Genomic DNA, 19,416 nt, shown 5'->3' on the forward strand with positions numbered 1-19,416 from the left:
ATGTGTAAGCTTTGCACATGCCCTGTGTTTATATCTGTTTAGAAAAGAAGTGGGAAGGCCCTAATCTCTCACTTCTGGCTAAATTTGAGACCAGGCTTGAGGAAGTGATAGCTAAGGGAGAGTTGTAAATTGCCTAGTTAAATGTTAAAGACATGCCCCAAAACATATACAGAGCCCTTTAACAAGGATTTGGAGACTTACAGATTCAAGGTATCTGAAGAAATCTGTCCAATCACTTGGTGACCAGTAAGGTAAATGAACAGTGTCTTTAGTGGCTTCTTTTGACAAAGAATACAAACTTTATAGAATTAATGAAGCCATTAAACAGACAGCATTGACAAGAACAAACCCTGGGGAAGGAGCAGTATTCTGAATTTGAAAGTTGTCACATGACATTATTTAAAATGTTCAGTTTTGAACCAAAAAATTATGAGACATGCAAAGAAATAGAAAAAATGGCCCATGAGCAAAGAAGAAAAACAAACAAACAAAAATAATAGAAACTGTCCCTGCAGAATCTCCGACATTATATTTCTTTGACAAAGTCTTTCAGATAGCTATTTCAAATATATTAAAATAAATAAAGATAACCATGCTGATATAATTAAAGGAAAGAAGGAGAGCAGTGTCTCACAAAGTACAGAATTTACATAAAGAGATGAAATATATTTTTAGAAGGACAAACTAAAAATTCTGTTGTTGAAAAATACTGAAATGAAAAATTCACTTTAGGGGCTCAATATCAGATTTTTATGAGGGAAAGAATCAGGGAATTTAAGATAAGTGAGTTGAGATTATTGAATCTGAGAAAAGAGAATAATTTAATGCATCAATATTTCAGACCTGGATCAGTTACTGTCTTCTTTTTTTTTCTTTGTATTTTTTTTTTTTTTTTTGGTGCTGGGGATCGAACTCAGGTCCTTGCGCCTGTGCAGCAGGCAGCAAAACCACTGAGCTAAATCCCTCGCCCTTTTCTCTTTTTATGTTTTTAATATATTAAAACATATCAGTACAAACGCTGAGATTAGTATTAAAAAAGGATCTACATTTTTCAAGGAATGAATATTACAAACAATTTTGTCATGAGAGGGGCATACTATCTTGATACATAAAAAGTTTTAAGATTTAAAAATTTTAAAAGCAGAAAATGTTAACATTAAATTCTTCTCAATGTTCAAACAAAAATCAACTTGTGCAATCTCTATAATAAAATGTGTCCTTGGTACAGGTCTTGGGCACTTGGAAAATGTTAAAATTTCTGGAATTTGGGTGAGAGACTTCATGAAACTTTTTTCCCAAATAGAATACTTTCAGTAAAACATTTTGCTATTTTATGAGTATGCATTAATATTTTGTTCTTCCTGAAAAAGCAAATTTACATTAATGCTGTAATTTTCCCTGTAAAAATATACACATACAGATATTTCACGTTTAGATACTTCCTGAGTGCCCAGTCATACATCAAACATGATTTTAAAAAAATTTCTAAAATTTAATTTGAAATAGCGTATGTAGATTTATAGTTCTACAGGGTAAAGCTGCAAAGAGCATCTCACCGAACTTATACTTAAATTTTTGTAAGTTAACCAAAATGATTTATCCTTTTAACATCCAACAACTTTCTGAAACTTAGAAAACAAATCACTCAAAAATTTTATTTTCTAATTTATTAACAAAATACAGATAGCCATCTGATTAGCTGATAGCTACCAATATGGACTTCCTATTATATACACCAAAACTGGATTCATTTAGCATGGAATTTCTTGCAGTACAAAAAATTAAAATATTTGCTTTATAATACAACCATCTACAAGGTCTGATCAAAATATATGGGAATGTTTAGATTTTTAAAATTTTTTACAGTAAAAGACACAGTGCCATTATGACATTATAGAGATGTGTCTTTTAGTATAAAATTTTTTTTTTCAAAATCTAAACATTGTATTTTTTTTAATCATGCCTGGTGTACAATCCATTCTTCTGAAGCTGTCTAAATGATTAGGAACTATGGCACTTTCTTTTGCATATGAACCTTTTCTCTTCATAAAACCCTGAGGTGAAAGGTTATTAATAAAATAAGACTGGAACCACAATTCTTCTCATTTCTGTATGAAATTGTAGCTCTACGTTTTTAAAAAAACAAACATGGCAACTGGAAAAACTATAATTTTTCAAAATATTTTCAGCTCAACTTAGTCAAAAGAGCCTAAAATGGCCCTATAAAACAATGTCCTTTTAATATTTGCTCGTGTTGAGATGAACACCATTTTCCATCTCTACTACTGTCCCTTCTGTTATCATAATCATGGCTCCAGCCATATGATTTCTATCTTCATAGAGAAAATCTTATCTGCTTCCTCTGTAATGGTGGTCAGACCCATCATCATTGTAATGCTGATCTTGACTATAATGTCTATCTGCTAGGTAGGGATGAGAAGTCTGTCTGATTTTAAGCTGAGATGGTGGTGTATTCTGGTGCCACTGGGAGCTTGAAAACTGGTTATAGTATGATTATGTGACTGAACTGATGGCGAAAATCCTGAGTGATCCACATGTGGAGAGCCAAATTTCCCACCATATGGCATCTGTCTTAAAACATTGTTCATCACTGCTTGTCTCTGATAATTTTCTGGAGAAGAGAGTGATCTCTGAATTATCTATGATGATGGTGTCATGTTATCTCCAGTCCTTTTTGTTTTCCTTAAATTCTTTTATTGATACTCCTAGGAAATATGGAGGTAGGGCTTGAATTTCCAACATGATGCTGGCGGTATGATAAACTGACATCCTGTGAAGGATGACAACTTCCTGATCTAAACTGAATTTTGATGGGTCTTCCAAAAAGTTTGATTCCACTAAGTAGATTCATTGCATAAGGAACAGATACTTCATGTTTAAAATCAACAAACTCAAGTTGCTTTGGTTTACCATCCTTATCTTTTGGAATTTTCACCTTTATTACTGGCCCAGACTGGTGGGTCAGCTTTAAAAGCAGCTCCTCAGTCACTTTAGTTTCAAGGTTGCCCACAAAGAGAGTGTGGTCTGCTTCTGCAGCCAGTGCCCCCATCTCAGCATCACCCCCTCCTCACTCAGGCCGAAGGGTTGCCACTGACACAGTTACTATCTTCTGTTAAAGGTTTTACTACAGATGGAGCAAGTACGAGTACTTTGCTATTTGTTCATCTCATTGTGGTAGCTAAGAATGAATAGATGGAATAATGAATGGTAGGGGTAGGACAAAGCAATAAAGGAAAATAATTAAGAAAGATGAACTGAATCTGTGGGAGACCTATGGGATATCAAGTATAAAAAGCACAGGTATAATGAGGATCTCAGAAGAGAAGAACAAGAAAGGAGAGAATATTTGAAGAAATAATGGCCAGTAAGTGCCAAATTTGGTGAAAGACATTAACTTGCATATCTAACAAGTTTAGCAAATTTGAAAGCATATGGACTTAAAGAGATACTGTCTTAAACAGATTGCAAACTCTCAAAATCATTGTCAAAGAAAGATTTGTAAAAAAAAAAAATTAAAAAGAGGAAAATGACACATGATATACAATGGAACCTCAGTAAGATTAACAACTGACTTCTCATTGAAATCCAAGAAAAACAGAAGGCAGTAGGTAACGTATTCAAAACACTGAAAAAAAATCAACCAGATACTGTATATCCAGCAAAACCAGCCAGCAAAAATCAAGAAATAAAATAAGCCATTCTCAGTTAAGCAAATCTTAGAGAATGCATTTACTAACAGATCTTTCCTAGAAGAAATAAGAAAGGAAGTCCTTCACACTGAAAGAGAATGGCATTTGATAATAGTCAAATCCACACAAGGAAACAAAGATCCCCCAAAAAGGTAACAGGCATAATAAATATATTTTTGTTTATAACTATTCTTCTATTAGATTTGAAAGACTACTATATAAAGCAATAAGTGTAAAACTGTTTGATTGTGAAAATAATAGCATAAATGTGAGGTATAAAATAGAGCTATGTAGAAGCAAAGTTCTTTTATACAACTAAAGTTTAAATTGTATAGATCTGAGTCGCACTGAACAGACCAAATCAGCCTGCTGCAGACAGGCAGGTCTGCCCACGCCCTACAGAGGTCCACAGTCATGTGGAACAGGCAGAATCAGCCCACTGCAGACAGGCAGGTCGGTGCTCGTCCTACCGTGGTCCCAAGTTGCACGGAACACGCTGAATCAGCCTGCGCCCTGGCAACAATCCACTGGACCCTGCCCCCCGCTCCTCTGTACAGCCACCTGGTTGCACACGACAAAGACGCAGAGGACACTGGACCACCAGACCACGGTACTGAGTCCCGCTGTGCCCGGCCCAGAGGTAGGGGCTTCTGTGCCGCCATCCCACTGCTCCTGGTCCAGAGGAAGGGGCTTCCCGGTCACCATCCCTCCTGCTGCTCCCAGCCCAGAGGATAGGGCTTTTGGACCACCTTCTGTCCTGCTGCTCCTAGCCCAGAGGAAAGGGACAAAAACCATATGATCTTCTCAATAGATGCAGAAAAAGCGTTTGAGAAAATCCAGCACTCATTCATGATAAAAACCATACAGATAATTGGATTAGACAGTCTCTACTTCAACCTGATAAAAGCCATCTATGATAAACCAACAGCCAATATCATACTAAATGGTCAAAAACTGAAATCCTTCATGCTAAAATCAGGAATAAGACAAGGACATGTACTATCATCACTCCTGTTCAATATAGTTTTTGAAACATTAGCTACAGCTATTAGACAAGAGAAAGAAATAAAAGGAATAAAGACAGCAAACAAAGAATTTAAATTATCATTATTTGCAGATGACATGATACTCTATACAGAAGACCCCAAGAACTCCACCAAAAATCTTCTAGACTTAATAATCAAATTCAGTAGAGTAGCTGGATGCAAGGTTAACACAAAAATCAACAGCCTTTCTGTACATTAACAACAAAGTTACTGAGGGAGGAACTGCAGAAACAACTCCTTCCACAATATAATCCTAAAAAGTGAAATACCTAGGCATCAACATAATGAAAAACATCAATGACCTCTACTCTGGAAACTATATAGCACTCTGAAAAAAGTCCTGGAAGAGGATATTAGAAAATGTGAAGACATCCCTTGCTCCTGGGTAGGAAGAACCAATATAGTGAAAATAACATACTTCTAAAACTTATATAGATTCAGTGCAATTCCAATTGAAATTCCAACAGCATATTTCACAGACTTTGAGAAATCAATCCAAAAATTCATTTGGAATAAATAGAGACCTAGAATAGCAAAAGCGATTCTAGGCAACAAAGACAAGATAGGGGGTCTCACAATCCCCAACTTGAAATTATACTACAAAGCCAGTGTGATAAAAACAGTATGGAACTGGCAAAGAAACAGATGTTAGGCTCAGTGGAACAGATGAGAAGATGCAGAAACAACTCCAGATATACTCAGCCACCTAATCTTCTGATAAAGGAGCCAAACACTGTCACTGGAGGAATGATAGCCTCTTTAATAAATGGTGCTGGAAATACTGTGTTTCAACTTGCTAGAGATTAAAACTAGACCTATATCGCTCACCATGCACTAAACTAAAATCAAAATGCATTAAAGACCTAAAAAGTAAAACAGAAATACTTAACTGGTTGGAGTAGAGGTTACATACATTGCATACATTGGCTTAGCAAAAGATTTCATCAGCAAAACCTCCATGGCTTGTGAACTAACAGAAAGACTCAACAACTCCAATCTCATCTTATTAAAAAGCTTCTGCACTGGAAGAGAAACCACCAGTGGTGGTGTGAAGAGACAAGTGATACAGCTGATGCTCAAAAGGGGTCCTTCATTTATCCAGAGTCACACAGCAAGAAAGTGATATAGTGAGGTTGCCAATCCACATCTATTTCTCACTAAAATTTATGCCCCTTCTCTCTATGTTGTTTCTTAAAGTAGAATCCTTATCATCTAATACCCTATATATTGTTCTTTCTGACATCCTATGTGCCCTTCTTATCTATTATTCTCTGGCTTCTTCATCCAATACCTGAATAAAACTATAATACTGGGTGAAGGATTTAGGGTTAGTATTAAAGGAAGAGTTTTAAGCATAGATATCCTAAAAGTATGTGGTGACCCATTTTTGGATAGGGCGGTGGTAGCCAACATATGATATGCATGCTATTTATTTGTGTTTTTATAAGAAAAGATGTTAATTTATGAGTTTTTTAACTAAAGTCTCAGTATTCAAGTCGATTTGCAGCATTGGCACTTTGCTATAAATAAGTGGGTTTTAGGTTTCAGTTTTGGTACTCATCTTTCAAAGTTTTGCCAATACTGGAATATAGTATGTTCTTTGTCGTTTAGTGTGACTGACATTCCTAGACAAACTGAGACTATAGGATTTTCTTTAATGTGGAGCTCTCACTTTTAAAACTGTGATAGCCCTTTGCACACTAATTCAAGTTGATTGGTACTACCTTCATTATAGGTGTGTGATTCGGGCTGGATGGCTGTGAATGGCATATCCTCCTACAGGATTTGAAGCCTTATATGAATCATTTAGTAAGATTATCTGACCTATCTGTTACTGTAGAACAAGGTATTTATCTTTTTGTTGTTTTTTCTACCAAATGTTCAAATTCTGATAAAGTTGGGCCCAGGGCAGGTGAGTAAATATAAAAGCATAAAGCCAAAAAACAAATAATAGAATAGCTGTGTCTTACTCTCTGTACCATGAAAACATAGATTTATTTTAATTTTGTTTTGTTTATTCATTAAATTTTGTTTCAACATCATACCGTATTCTCATACCATACTCAGCTTTATTTCTTGACTCAACATGTGCATGCCTTCTTAAACCCCCAAAATTGTATTTTGCCTAGCCAGTCAAGCTTCTGACTCTTAGCAAGTTGTGATATTGTCATATAATAATAAGTCCAAATTTAGTGTTTGTTCCTGGTTCCTGACATGGAGCCTCTATATCCTTGGAAGTTCCCGAGTGGTGGAGGTGAATGAAATGTCTTGGTATTCATGATACCGCCCCCCCCAACCATACTTGAAGTGATATTAATGAGGTGACTATTGGAGTATAGAGCCTGGTTGCTGAAGCAACCAGTCTTGTGGCTAGAGATTTGGAAGTTTTACCTTTACTCTTCAATTTCTAGAAAGGTACATTGATGACATCAACTTAGTCACCAATATCCAATGATTTAATCAATCAAATCTACATAATAAAGCAGCCACAAAAGTCACTAAACAATGAGCTTTGGGGAGCTTCCAGATTGGTGCATACATGGAGGTGCAGATTGGTTAACACATGTGGAGAGGGCCTGGAAACTGCACACCTTCCTACATACCTTGCCCTTTGAATTTCTTTCATCTGGTGTCTCCTGAGTTGTATCTTTTATAATATAAATATTTACCAGTAAGTAAAGTATTTTGCTGAGTTCTGTAAATCATTCTAGGAAATTATCAAGGTTGAAAAGGGGTTTATGGAAACCTAATTTGGTTATAAAGTACAGATCAAATGCAGGACTTATACCTCACATCAGAAGTCAAGGTTAATTTTGTGGCACTGAGCACTGTACTTGTGGAGCCTGTACTAATCTCTGGTAGTTACTATCATAAATGAATTGTAGGACCAGTTGGTTTCTGAAAGAGTTGAAGAATTGCTTAATTTTAGAGAAATCCCTGTACATTTGGTATTAGAAGTTTTCTGAGTACAGAGAAACAGTTGAGTGTTTTCCTATAGGTGAATGTGGGTTAAATTGGTTTTGGGAAGGTGTTTTTTAAGCTCCACATGTGATACTGATTCTTATGTGCCAGGATTGAGAACAACTGCTTTGGATTCAACATGGAAAAGAACTAACATTTATTGAACAGTTAGTTACCATGTGTGTTGGGAGCTGTACATGTATTATCTTACTTAAGCATCAAAACAAACCTATGAGATAGGAGTTATATCTAGGGAAAGAAAATGGATCTCAGGGGCATTGAGTAACTTGTCTAAGGTCACATAGCTAGTTACTCAGATGCCTTTTTTACTCCAACACAGTGCTTCTAATATCAAGAAAAATGATACAGCACTTTATAAAAATCTGTTACAATGCATATTTCATTGCATTTTTATAACTTTTTATGACAGTTAATTCCACTTTATAGATGAAGAAATTAAAGCTTGAAAAGTTTACATAAAGATATTTATTTGGGGCCGGGGATTTAGCTCAGTGGTTTCGCCACCTGCTGCGCAAGCTCAAGCACCCGAGTTCGATCCCCAGTACCAAAAAAAAAAAAAAAAAAAGATATTTATTTGTCTAGTTTGGTGACTAGTGGAGCAGGAGCCCAAACTCAAGTTTTGTAATTTGAGCACTCTCATTCTTTACACAGCAAACCCATTGCCTCTCTCTTATTCTTTCTGCTTGTCTATGAAATTAGAGAAGGTCTAGGTACTCCTAATGGTGTCTCAGAATTACATAAAATATTCTTTATGGAAAAGCTCTTGAATGGGAATTAGCAAAAAAAGAAAAAGAACAAAATCATTCAACAGGCACTGAACACATTCTGCTGATAACCTTATCTTAATCCTTTCCTCTAGGGTCCATGTGAGCTTGAGGCACTGGTCCCTAATTTATGTTGGGCAGATCCCTGCCCAGTTGTCTGTTAAGCCCCATGATTAATTTTATTTATCTTTTATTCTCTCCTACCAGCTGAATCCTTCAAAGAGTTTGCTGAGTTGCTCAATGAAGTAGAAAACGAGAGAATGATGATGGTAAGTCACTTGTACTGGGTCTGGAGCTGAGATCATGGCTCATGTTGAAGATTTTTTTTTTGTCTTCATGTGTTGGATTGATTTTCTGCTGTTTTCAGGTTTTGTCTCATGGCTTCTTGGTGTGGTAAAAATAGTTAATTCAGCCAGGTATGGTGTTGCATGCGTGTAATCATAGCACTCTGTGAGGCTGAGGCAGGATAATCCCATGTTTGAGACCAGTCTGGCCAATTTAGCAATTTAGTGAGATCCTGTCTCAAAATAAAAAATAAAAATAAGCAAGTGCCCTGGGTTCTATCCCTAGTACTGCAAAAACAACAAAAACAACAAAAATAAACAAGAACAAAGTTAACTAGTAGATCTGATTATTCTATTTCAAACACCTAGCCTGAGAATTTGGCATTAGGTAGAGGGAAAATAATGTGGAAATCCCATCCCTATTCATTTCAATGAGAAAGAATTTCCAAAAACCTTAAACTAGACTTTTGAACATTTTCACAAAAGTGGTGGCCCTCAGTGTTCTTTTTTTAATTTTTAATTTTATTAGTACATATTTGCAATTTATGGATTTTAAAGTCATCATGGCAAGTGATTAAATGTACATATCATAGCTTGTTTCTTCTTTAAAATCCCCTTCCCAGTCCCTCCCCCTACCTTCCTTCTCCTCGAATTCCCCTATGGCCTTTTTCATTGTTGTTGACATTATTAATCTTAGCTCATGTTATTGCATATAATGTTTACATTAATTGAGGTTATTAGATTCCTGTACATGGAATATCATTATTCTACTTACTTCTCCTTCCCCTCGTCCTTATGCCTTGCACTTTTTCCCATGGACCACTTGTCCCTTGTATCTGTCCTTTATTTTTCTCTTTGTTTGTACTTTGCCTCACTCAAATGAGAAACACCATATATGGTATTGAAGCTTGAATGTCTGATTTACTTCACTCAACATTATATTTTCCAGGTGTATCCATTTTCCTACCAAGGTATTAAATCTATCATTCTTTATAGCAGAATAACATTCCATTATATATAAATACCACATTTTCTTTATCCAGTCATCTCTTGGTGGGTACAGAGGCTAATTACAGGATGTAGCTATTAGTTGTTCTGCTATAAACATTGCTATTAAGAACATAAGTTGTGCTGCTATAAACATTAGTATACATGTATTGTTGTAGTAGGATGTATTAAACTCTTTGGGGAATATACTTAGCAAGGGAATAGGTAGGTTATATGGAATTTCTAATCATTTTTTGTCATATCTCCATACTGATTTCCCTAATGGATGTAATTGTTTACATTCTCACCAACAAGGAAGGAGGGTTCCTTTTTAACCACAGGAACACAGCATTTGTTACTGTTCGATTTCCTAATGATTACTATTCTTTTTGGAGTAAGATTGAATCCTAGTGTTTTAATTTGTAGTTCTTTAATGGCCAGATATGTTGAACATTTTTTCAAGTATTTGTTGACCATTTGTATTTCTTTTGTGAAGTGTCTGTTCATTTCTCTTTCCCATTTCTTGACTGGATCTTTAATATTAGGTGGTTTAATTTTATTTTTGAGTTCTTTGTATATTCCAGATCCAAGTTTTCTGTCTGTAGAGTAGCTGGCAGAATTTTCTTCCCATTCTGTTTGTTGTCTCTTCACTCTACTGATTGGTTCTTTTGCTGTACAGAAAATTTTTTTGTGTATATCCTTTTATTGGTACATTATAGGTGTACAATATAATGACATTCATCATTGGAGATATGCACCTTTGCATATTCTCTTGGTTCTTATTTTTTTCCCGCTTCCCCTGCCCTCCCTTCAACTCCTCCATCCCTCCCTATTTACAAAGACTTCGCTTCGTTTTTTTCATTTTCTCATATTAATTCCATTCTCTTCTTTCCTTTCCCCTACCTCTCCCACTTCCCCTTCCCCTTTGCCCCTTTTCTTCCTATTACACATTATGTGTTATACCTTTTAGTCCTTATTTACACTTTCAGTTTCTCACACCAGAGAAACTATTCAGTATTTACATATGAGTGTCCTATTTATTTCACTTAAGAGTATCGCCTCAATGTGAATCCATTTAGCAATGAATGTCACTAATTTCTTGTTTTTAATAGCTGAGGAGTACTCCATTCTATTCAAAAACCACATTTTCTTTATCCAGTCTCCAGTTGATGGGCATTTGGGCTGTTTCCAAGTTTTAGCTATTAAAAATTGTGCTGCTATGAACATGGGTGAACATATATCACTGTGGTATGATTCTTTTAGTTCTTTGGGGAAGATACCCAGCAGGGGAATAGCTGGGTCAAATGGGACTTCCAGTCCTAGTTCTTTGAGGTATCTCCATACTGATTTCCACAGTGGTTGCACCAGTCTACATTCCCACCAGCATTGGAGCAGGGTTCCACTTTCCCCACAGCCCCGCCAGCATTTGTTATTGGTTGATTTCATGATAGCAGCCATTCTTGCTGGAGTGAGGTGGAATCTCAGGGTTGTTTTCATTTGCATCTCTCGAATGACCAGTGATGTTGAACATTTTTTCATATGTTTATTTGCCATTTCTACTTCTTTTTTTTTTGGTACAGGGGTTCGATCTCGGGTCCTTGCGCTGGCGAGGCAGGCGCCAGAACCACTGAGCTAAATCCCAAAGTTGGGATAGCTATGTGGACAAAAGTACCAAAAGGAATTTATTTGAAGTACTGAATCCTTTACCACCCAGAACACAAACACTTGTTTTACTTCAATAACTTTGTTTGCTTGAGAGACGAGTCGTCATCCTACCACCAGTTGGAATGTAATGTGAACTTGTCAAGTTGTATGCTTTCAGGAGTGTAGGTGTTTTCTTTTTGTAAGTGTAAATTTTATCATCAAGTTCTTTCTTCCCACAGTGCTGCAAGAATGCAGTGCCAATTCCTTCCGAGAGGGTCCTGCAATAGCTCTGAACCATTCTTGGAAATGAGCTGGGGGAACCGAGGAATTCAAAAACATTTTACCTGGTTCCCTCCCCTTCTTCAGTCTAACACCATGAGGTATTTTCTTCTTAGGATTCACTGCAAAAAAAGCGGCCCTAGTCTGATATCTATGATGCAAGAAAACAGAGCATTTCAAAGTATACTTTCTTTTTTTTTTTCTTAAATTCTTTATTGGTACACTTTAGGTATACAGTATATTTACATTTATCTTTGGGTGCTTTTACCTGTACATGGTGTATCTTGGTTCTTATTTTTTCCCCATTACCTGTGCACCCTTCACCCCTAAACCCTTCCCTATTTACACACTTCATTTCAATTTTTTTTTCTTTTCTCATTTTTCCTTTCCATTCTTTCCTTTCCTCTTCCACTCCCACCATCCCTACCCCTTTGGACCTTTTCCTATTTCAAAATATCAATTATTAGTTATTAATCCTTTTTGTCCTTATTTACACTCTCAGTTTCTCACAGTAAAGAAACTATTCGGTATTTACACATGTGTGTCTTATTTATTTCACTTAAGAGTATGGCCTCAATATGCATCCATTTAGCTATAAATGACTCTAGTTTCTCATTCTTTATGGCTGAGTAGTACTCCATTTTATAAAAAACCCCACATCTTCTTTATCCAGTTTCCAGTTGATGGGCACTTGGTCTGTTTCAAGCTTTAGCTATTACAAACTGTGCCACCATAAACATGGGTACACCTATATTCCTATGGTATGATTCTTTTAATTCTTTTGGGAAAATACCCAGCAGGGAAATAGCTGGGTCAAATGGGACCTCCAGCCCTAGTTCTGTGAGGTATCTCCACACTGATTTCCATAGTGGTTGCACCAGTCTGCATTCCCACCAAGAATGGAGAAGGGTTCTTTTCTCTCCACACTCCCGCCAGCATTTGTTATTGATTGATTTCTTCATAGCAGCCATTCTTTCTGGGGTGAGGTGGAATCTCAGTGTTGTTTGCATCTGCATCTCTCGAATGACCAGTGATGTTGAACATTTTTTCATATGTTTATTTGCTGCTTTTACTTCTTTGTCTGAGAAATGTCTCGTCATTTGAGATACCCATTTTTGAATTGGGTTTTAAATTGGGGGGGGGTCCTGATTTTTTTCAGTTTGTTATATATTCTAGATAGTAGTACTTTTCGGAGGCACGGCTGCTACAAATTTTTTCCAACATTGTGGGTTCTTGCTTAGCTCTGTTGGTGGTCTGTCTTGCACTACAGAAGCTTTTTAATAAGATGAAATCCCAGTTGTTGATTCTTTCTGCTAGTTCCCGTGCTACTGAGGTTTTGTTCATAAAGTTTTTTCCTATGCCAATATCTTCAAGAGTTCTACGTGACTTATCTTCCAGCAAGTTTAGTGTTTCTGTTTTAATCTTTAGATCTTTAATCCACTTAAATCTCACTTTAGTGCATGGTGATAGATATGGGTCTAGTTTTAATCTCTGACAGGGTTAAATCCAGTTTTTCCAATACCATTTCTTAAATAGGCTATCTTTCCTCCAATGAGGCTGGTTGGCTCCTTTGTGAAAGATTAGGTGGCTGAGTATGTCAGAAGTTGTTTTTGCGTCTTCTAATCTATTCCACTGATCCTTGGGTCTGTTTCTTTGCCAGTACCATGCTGTTTTTATCACAATAGCTTTGTAGTATAGCTTCAAGTTGGGTATTGTGATACACCCAGCCATGTCTCTGTTGCCCAGAATTGCTTTTTCTATGTTAGGTATCTTCTAGTTCCAAATGAATTTTTGGATTGTTTTCTCTAGCTCTGTGAAGTATATTGTTGGAGTTTCAATCATCATTGCATTAAATCTATATAGCAGTTTTGGATGTATGGCCATTTTCACTATATTGATTCTTCTTACCCAGGAACAAGGGATGACTTTCCATTTTCTTATATCCTCCTCGATCTCCTTTTTCAGAGTGCTGTAGTTTTCAGCATAGAGGTCTGTTGCTTCCTTTTTTAGATTGATTCCTAGATATTTCATTTTTTTGGATGCTATTGTAAAAGGAATTGTTTCCCTAATTTCTCTCTCAAGGAGTCTGCTATTTGTGTATTAGAAGGCTGTTGTTTTTTGAGTGTTGACCTTATATCCAGCTCCTCTACTGAATCTGTCAATTAAGTCCAGAAGTCTTTTGGTAGAGTTTTTTGGGTCTTCTATGTAAAGCATCATATCATCAGCAAATAATGAGAGTTTAACTTCTTCCTTTCCTATCTTTATTCCTTTTATTTCTTTCTCTTTTCTAATTGCTGTGGCTAATGTTTCCAGAACTATATTGAGCAGGAGTGGTGATAGTGGGCATCCTTGTCTTGTTCCTGATTTTAGTGTGAAAGTTTTCAGTTTTTGACCATTTAGTATATTGTTGGCTATTGGTTTTTCATAGATAGCCTCAATCAGGTTGAGATAAAGACCTTCTATTCCAATTTTCTGTAGGGTTTTTGTCATGAATGGGTGTTGCATTTTGTCAAATGCCTTTTCTGCATCTATTGAGATGATCATGTTTTTTGTCCCTGACTCTGTTAATATATATATATACATATATACATATATATGTATATATATATATATGTATATATGTGTATATATATATATAGTGTGTTACATTTATTTATTTACGAATGTTGAACCATCCTTGCATCCCTGGGATAAATCCAACTTGGTCAAGGTTTATGATCTTCTTGATGACCTTCTGTATTCTGTTTGCCAGTAACTTGTTGAAGATTTTTGCATCTATGTTCATTATTGAGATTGGCCTGTAGTTCTCTTTTTGGGTTGGGTCTTTCCCTGCTTTTGGAATCAAAGTAACACTTGCTTCCAGGAATGAGTTTGGAAGCCTTGCTTCCCTTTCAATGTCCTTGATGAGTTTAAAGAGTAATGGCATTAGTTCTTCTTTAAATGTCTTGTAGAATTCAGCAGTGAAGCCATCAAGACCTGGGATTTTCTTTTTTGGTAAATTTTTTATTTACATTTTCAATTTCACTCATTGTAATTCTGGTGTGTAGAATTTCTATATCTTCATTTAACTTTGGCAATTCATATGTATCTAGGAATCTGTCCATTTCTTCTGTGTTTTCCATTTTAGTTGAGTACAGGTTCTCGAAGTAGGTATTGATGATCCTCTGGATTTCTGCTTCTGTTGGGACTTCCCCTTTTTCATTCTTAATTGCATGGATTTGAGACTCTTCTTTCCTTTTTTTGATAAGGTTGGCTAAAGGTTTATCAATTTTATTTATTCCTTCGAAAAACCAACTCTTTGATTCATTGATTTTTTGTATCATTCTCTTAGTCTCCATTGCATTGATTTCTGCTCTGATCTTTATAATTTCCTCTGTTGTGCAGGCTTTGGGTTTTTTATTCCCTTCTTTTTCTAGGAGTTTGAGGTTCTGCATTAGATTATTTATGAGTTCTCTCTGTTTTCCTAATATGGGCATTCACTGATATGAATTTCCTGCATAGAACTGTTTTCATTATGTCCCATAGATTCCTAAATGATGTACTGGCATCATCATTTACTTGTACAAACTGTCTAATTTCTTCTTTAATTTCTTCTGTGACCCATTGGTTGTTCAAGAGGGTGTTATTCAATTTCCAGGTGTTTTTGGGAGTTTTGGAGTTTCTCATGTTATTGGTCTCCAATTTGCTTGCACTATGGTATGATAATATACAGAGGGTAATTTCAATTCTTTTACATTGACTTATACATATCCTGTGGTCTATTTTTGTGAATGACCTGTGTGCAGCTGAAAAGAATGTGTATTCTGATTTTGTGGGGTGGAACACTCTGTAAATATCTATTAAGTCCATTTGTTCAACATCTTGGTTCAGTTCTAGAATTTCATTGTTAATTTTTTGTCTAGATGATTTGTCTATTTGTGATAATGGGGTATTGAGGTTCCCCCACTACAACTGTATTAGTGTGTATTTGACTTTTCATGTCCATTAATATTTGTTTTGTGTAGCTGTGGGCATTCATATTTGGTGCATATGTATTTAGGTTTGTCAGGTCTTCCTCTTGGATTGTTCCCTTCACAAGGATGTAGTGACCATCTTTCTCTATCAGCTGTGTGATGGATCACAGACTTACAAGAGGCAGCACTGCCCACTGCTGAACCACTAGATTCGCAGCTGTTATCAGTAAGTCTGGTATATTCTGGATCTTTCCAAAGACTGACTTCAGCATCAGTTTTCTGAGAAATGGCTTCAAAATGAAAAATTCCTTCAGGACCATCAGATTCAAAGCTCTTATCTTCTGAGTAAAAACTTTCTTGACCAGGCCCTTCTGACTGGTAAGTCACAGACTGACCAGAGACATCATGTTTAAAATCTACTTCACAACTACTAGATTAACAGGTGGAGTCTCCCAGAATAATATAGTCATTTTTCCAGTTTATTATTTTGAAAGTCTCTTTGAATTGGTTTGTCACTGATTGAGAAGAGGCTTCATATCTTAACTCAGAACCACAAAAGTCACAGTAGCTCTTTCCCACATCCACAGATTCTGCATTTACACAGCTGGTTTCTTCGATGGTTAACTGAGGTAGGTCAGTCACTAACTGAAGAGGGATCTCAGAATCAGAAATTTCCTTGATGGTTAACTGGGGTGGGTCAGTCACTAACTGAAGAGGGATCTCAGAATCAGAAATTCCCTGGATAGATAACTGAGGTGGGTCAGTCATTAACTGAAGAGGGCTATCAGCATCTTTGATCCATTTTTATTTTAATTTATCATATGGTGAGAGATAAGAGTCCAATTTCAATCTTCTGCTCACAGATAACCAGTTTTCACAGGCTGTCTTTCCTTCAACATAAGCATTTGTTGAAGATCAAATAGCTGCACATATCGAGGAAGTTTCTGTGTCCTTAGTTCTGTTTCATTGATCCATGTATCTAGTTTTGTAATATAGCTTGAAGTTAGGAATTGCTATGATTTCTGATTTGCTCTCATTGCCCAAAATTGTTTTTCCTATTCTGGGTCTCTTCTGTTCCTTATGAATTTCAGAATAGGTTTTTCTAGGTCTGTAAAGTAAGCTGTTTGTATTTTGATTAGAATTGCATTGAATCTGTGTAACAGTTTTGGGAGTATAGCCATTTTCTCATTATTGATTCTGTCTATCCAGGAGCAGGGGATGTCTTTACATTTTCTGATGTCCTCTTCAGTCTCTCTTTTAAGAATACTATAGTTATTTTTATAGAGGTCTTTCATTTCCTTCGTTAGGATAATTCCTAGGTCTTTCATTTTTCTTGAAGCTATTGTGAATGGTAGTATTTTCATAATTTCCTTCTTATCCCATTTGTCATGTATACAAATCCTAATTATTTTTCTTTGTTGACCTTGTATCCTGCTACATTGCTGAATTTTGTTATTAATGGTAAAATTTTTTTCCAGGGATCAAACATAGGACCTTGTACTTGTGAGGCTGGCGTGGCACCACTGAGCTAAATCTGCAGCCCTGTAAAGTTTTTTTGGTGTAGTTTTTTTGGTCTTCTATGTCGAGTGTCTGGTCATCTGCAAATAATGATAATTTGAGTTCTTCCTTTCCTTTATGTATCTGTTATATTTCTTTGTCTTTTCTAATTGCTTTGGCAAATGTTTGAAGTACTATGTTGAATAGAAAAAAATGATTTTGTACATCCTACTCTTATTTCTGATTTTATCGGGAATGCTTTTAGCTTTTCCTCATTTAGTATGATTCTGGCTATTGTTTTGTCATGTATAGTTTCCTATCATATTCTGGTATGGTCCTTTCATACCTGTTTTCCTTAGGGTTTTTTTCTTTCATGAAGGGATGTTGGAGTTTGGCAAAAACCTTTTCTGCACGTTTTGATTTGATCATATGGTTTTTTACCTTACTAATATTTATGTGATGTATTATGTTTACTGACTTATATATGTTGAACCATCCTCATATCTCTGGGGATGAAACCTATTTGATTATGATGTATGTTCTTTTTGCTCATATCTGGTTGAAATTTTTTGCATCTATGTTTATTATGGAGATTGGCCTATAGTTTTCTTTTTTAGTTGCATCTTTATCTGGTTTGGGGATCAGCATGATACTGGCTTCCATAAATGAGTTTGGGAGCACTCCATCCCTTTCATTTTCATTGAAGAGCTTGAGGAGTATTGGCAATGTAACATCCTTAAATGTTTTGTAAAATTCAACAGTGAATCCATCAGGTCCAGGGCTTTTTGGTTGGTAGATTCTTTATTACTGTGTCAATTTCACTGCTTGTTAAGCATATGTCTGTCTTCTTGGGTTAGTTTTGGTAGTTTTTTGTAGGAATCTATCCATTTCTTAAAAATTTGCTAATTTGTTGGAATACAATTTTTCAAAGTAGTAACAGTTTTCTGGATTTTGACAGTGTCTGTTTTTATTTCACTTTTTCCATTTCTGATTGAATTGGAATTCAATTTATCTTGATGTAGCAAGGGACTTATCTATTTTATTTATTCTTTGCAAGAACCAACTCTTCAATTTGTTGACTTTTTAAAACTGTTTTTTTTTTGTTTTTTGGTCTCAATTTCATTGATTTCCACTCTCATCTTTATAACTTCCCTCCTTAATGTTGATTTGGAGCTGGTTTGTTGTTGTTTTTAAGTATCTTTAGATTTCTCATAAAGTTGTCTAATTAAGCTTGCTCTTTTCTCCTAATGTGAGCATTGATTGTGAAGAATTTTTCTTTTACCATTGCTTTCATAGTGTCCCAGAGGTTTCAACAAGTTGTCCTGTTGTCATTAACTTCCCAAACAAATCCACAAAAGTAGTATCCTAATAAACACAGGAAACATAAAAAAAAAACATAACACAATGCCATATTACTAAATAAATGAAGAAACATAGAAAAACCTAAACCTATGAGAGGTCCAATGAGAACAGAGATTAAATACTCCAATGAGACATTGCATATGCGTTTCCTAAGTAGCTTCTTTGCCAGAGAGTCTAAGTGCTCACACCCCAGTAACTCCTCTGATCCTTCTACCACAATAGTGAAGTTAACTCAGTTTTAGGACTTCTTTCTGCCAGTTTACAGGCATTCTTGCAGATTCTGATTCAGTCTGAGTTCTTGGGTTAGGAATTCTTGCTGTCCTTCTCTTGTGGCAGACAAGTTCACTGGTACAAAATTGTCCCCATGAGTCAGGACTATTTATATGCAGTCTAATCAGCTACAGCAGTAATAGGCTAATCCATTACAGTTGTATCTGTCTGGGTAGTTGAGAAATAATATACCATGAGACCCTATTTTGGGTCTCCTTTTAGCTTTAGAGAAGAAATCCATGGTTATACTGTAAGCATCATATCAACCCAGGTCTTAACCCACAGTTAATGTGCATTAAATCTGATGTCTGTGAAAAACAGTATTCAACAGTAATTTTATAGAATCAGTTATCTTTAGCCCAGGAGTTTGAGACCCTATAATGCCAGAGAGGGGAGAAGAAGAGAAAAAAAAAAATTTATTTTTATTTTTTGAAGTCCTCTGCTCCGTGGTATATGAAGCAGGAAGTAGGATGGGGGCAATGGATCCTCATGATGTAAGGGTATGTTATATCTTTAGAAGGGGATAATTGGGGAAACTTGGTACAAAATTGGTAGTAAGAAATAAGAATGGGAAAAGATTTTATGACTGATATAAACATTAGAGAAATGTTAAAGGGAGACAAATGAAAATGGCTAGA

At 35.9% G+C, this 19,416-nt stretch overlaps 1 protein-coding gene and 1 pseudogene across 4 annotated transcripts in view; one reads left to right on the plus strand and one right to left on the minus strand.

Annotated features, from left to right (window-relative positions):
• Ophn1 (oligophrenin 1) overlaps positions 1-19,416 on the plus strand; it is a 508,962-nt gene that overhangs the window by 185,745 nt on the left and 303,801 nt on the right. For all 4 annotated transcript variants that reach the window (XR_015448092.1, XM_087203252.1, XM_087203253.1 and 1 more), the window contains exon 4: positions 8,710-8,771. Coding sequence is in view for 3 of the 4 variants with exons in the window: in XM_087203252.1 (XP_087059378.1) it covers positions 8,710-8,771 (62 nt within the window). In the remaining variant the exon portion in view is untranslated. The remainder of the gene's footprint in view (positions 1-8,709; positions 8,772-19,416) is intronic.
• LOC106008426 (RNA-binding protein 7 pseudogene) lies at positions 2,210-3,070 on the minus strand (annotated as a pseudogene).

The sequence above is a fragment of the Heterocephalus glaber genome, unplaced genomic scaffold (assembly GCF_053883595.1).
Source record: "Heterocephalus glaber isolate CG9 unplaced genomic scaffold, H.glaber_assembly_v1.0 deba00001790, whole genome shotgun sequence".
NCBI lineage: Eukaryota > Metazoa > Chordata > Mammalia > Rodentia > Bathyergidae > Heterocephalus > Heterocephalus glaber.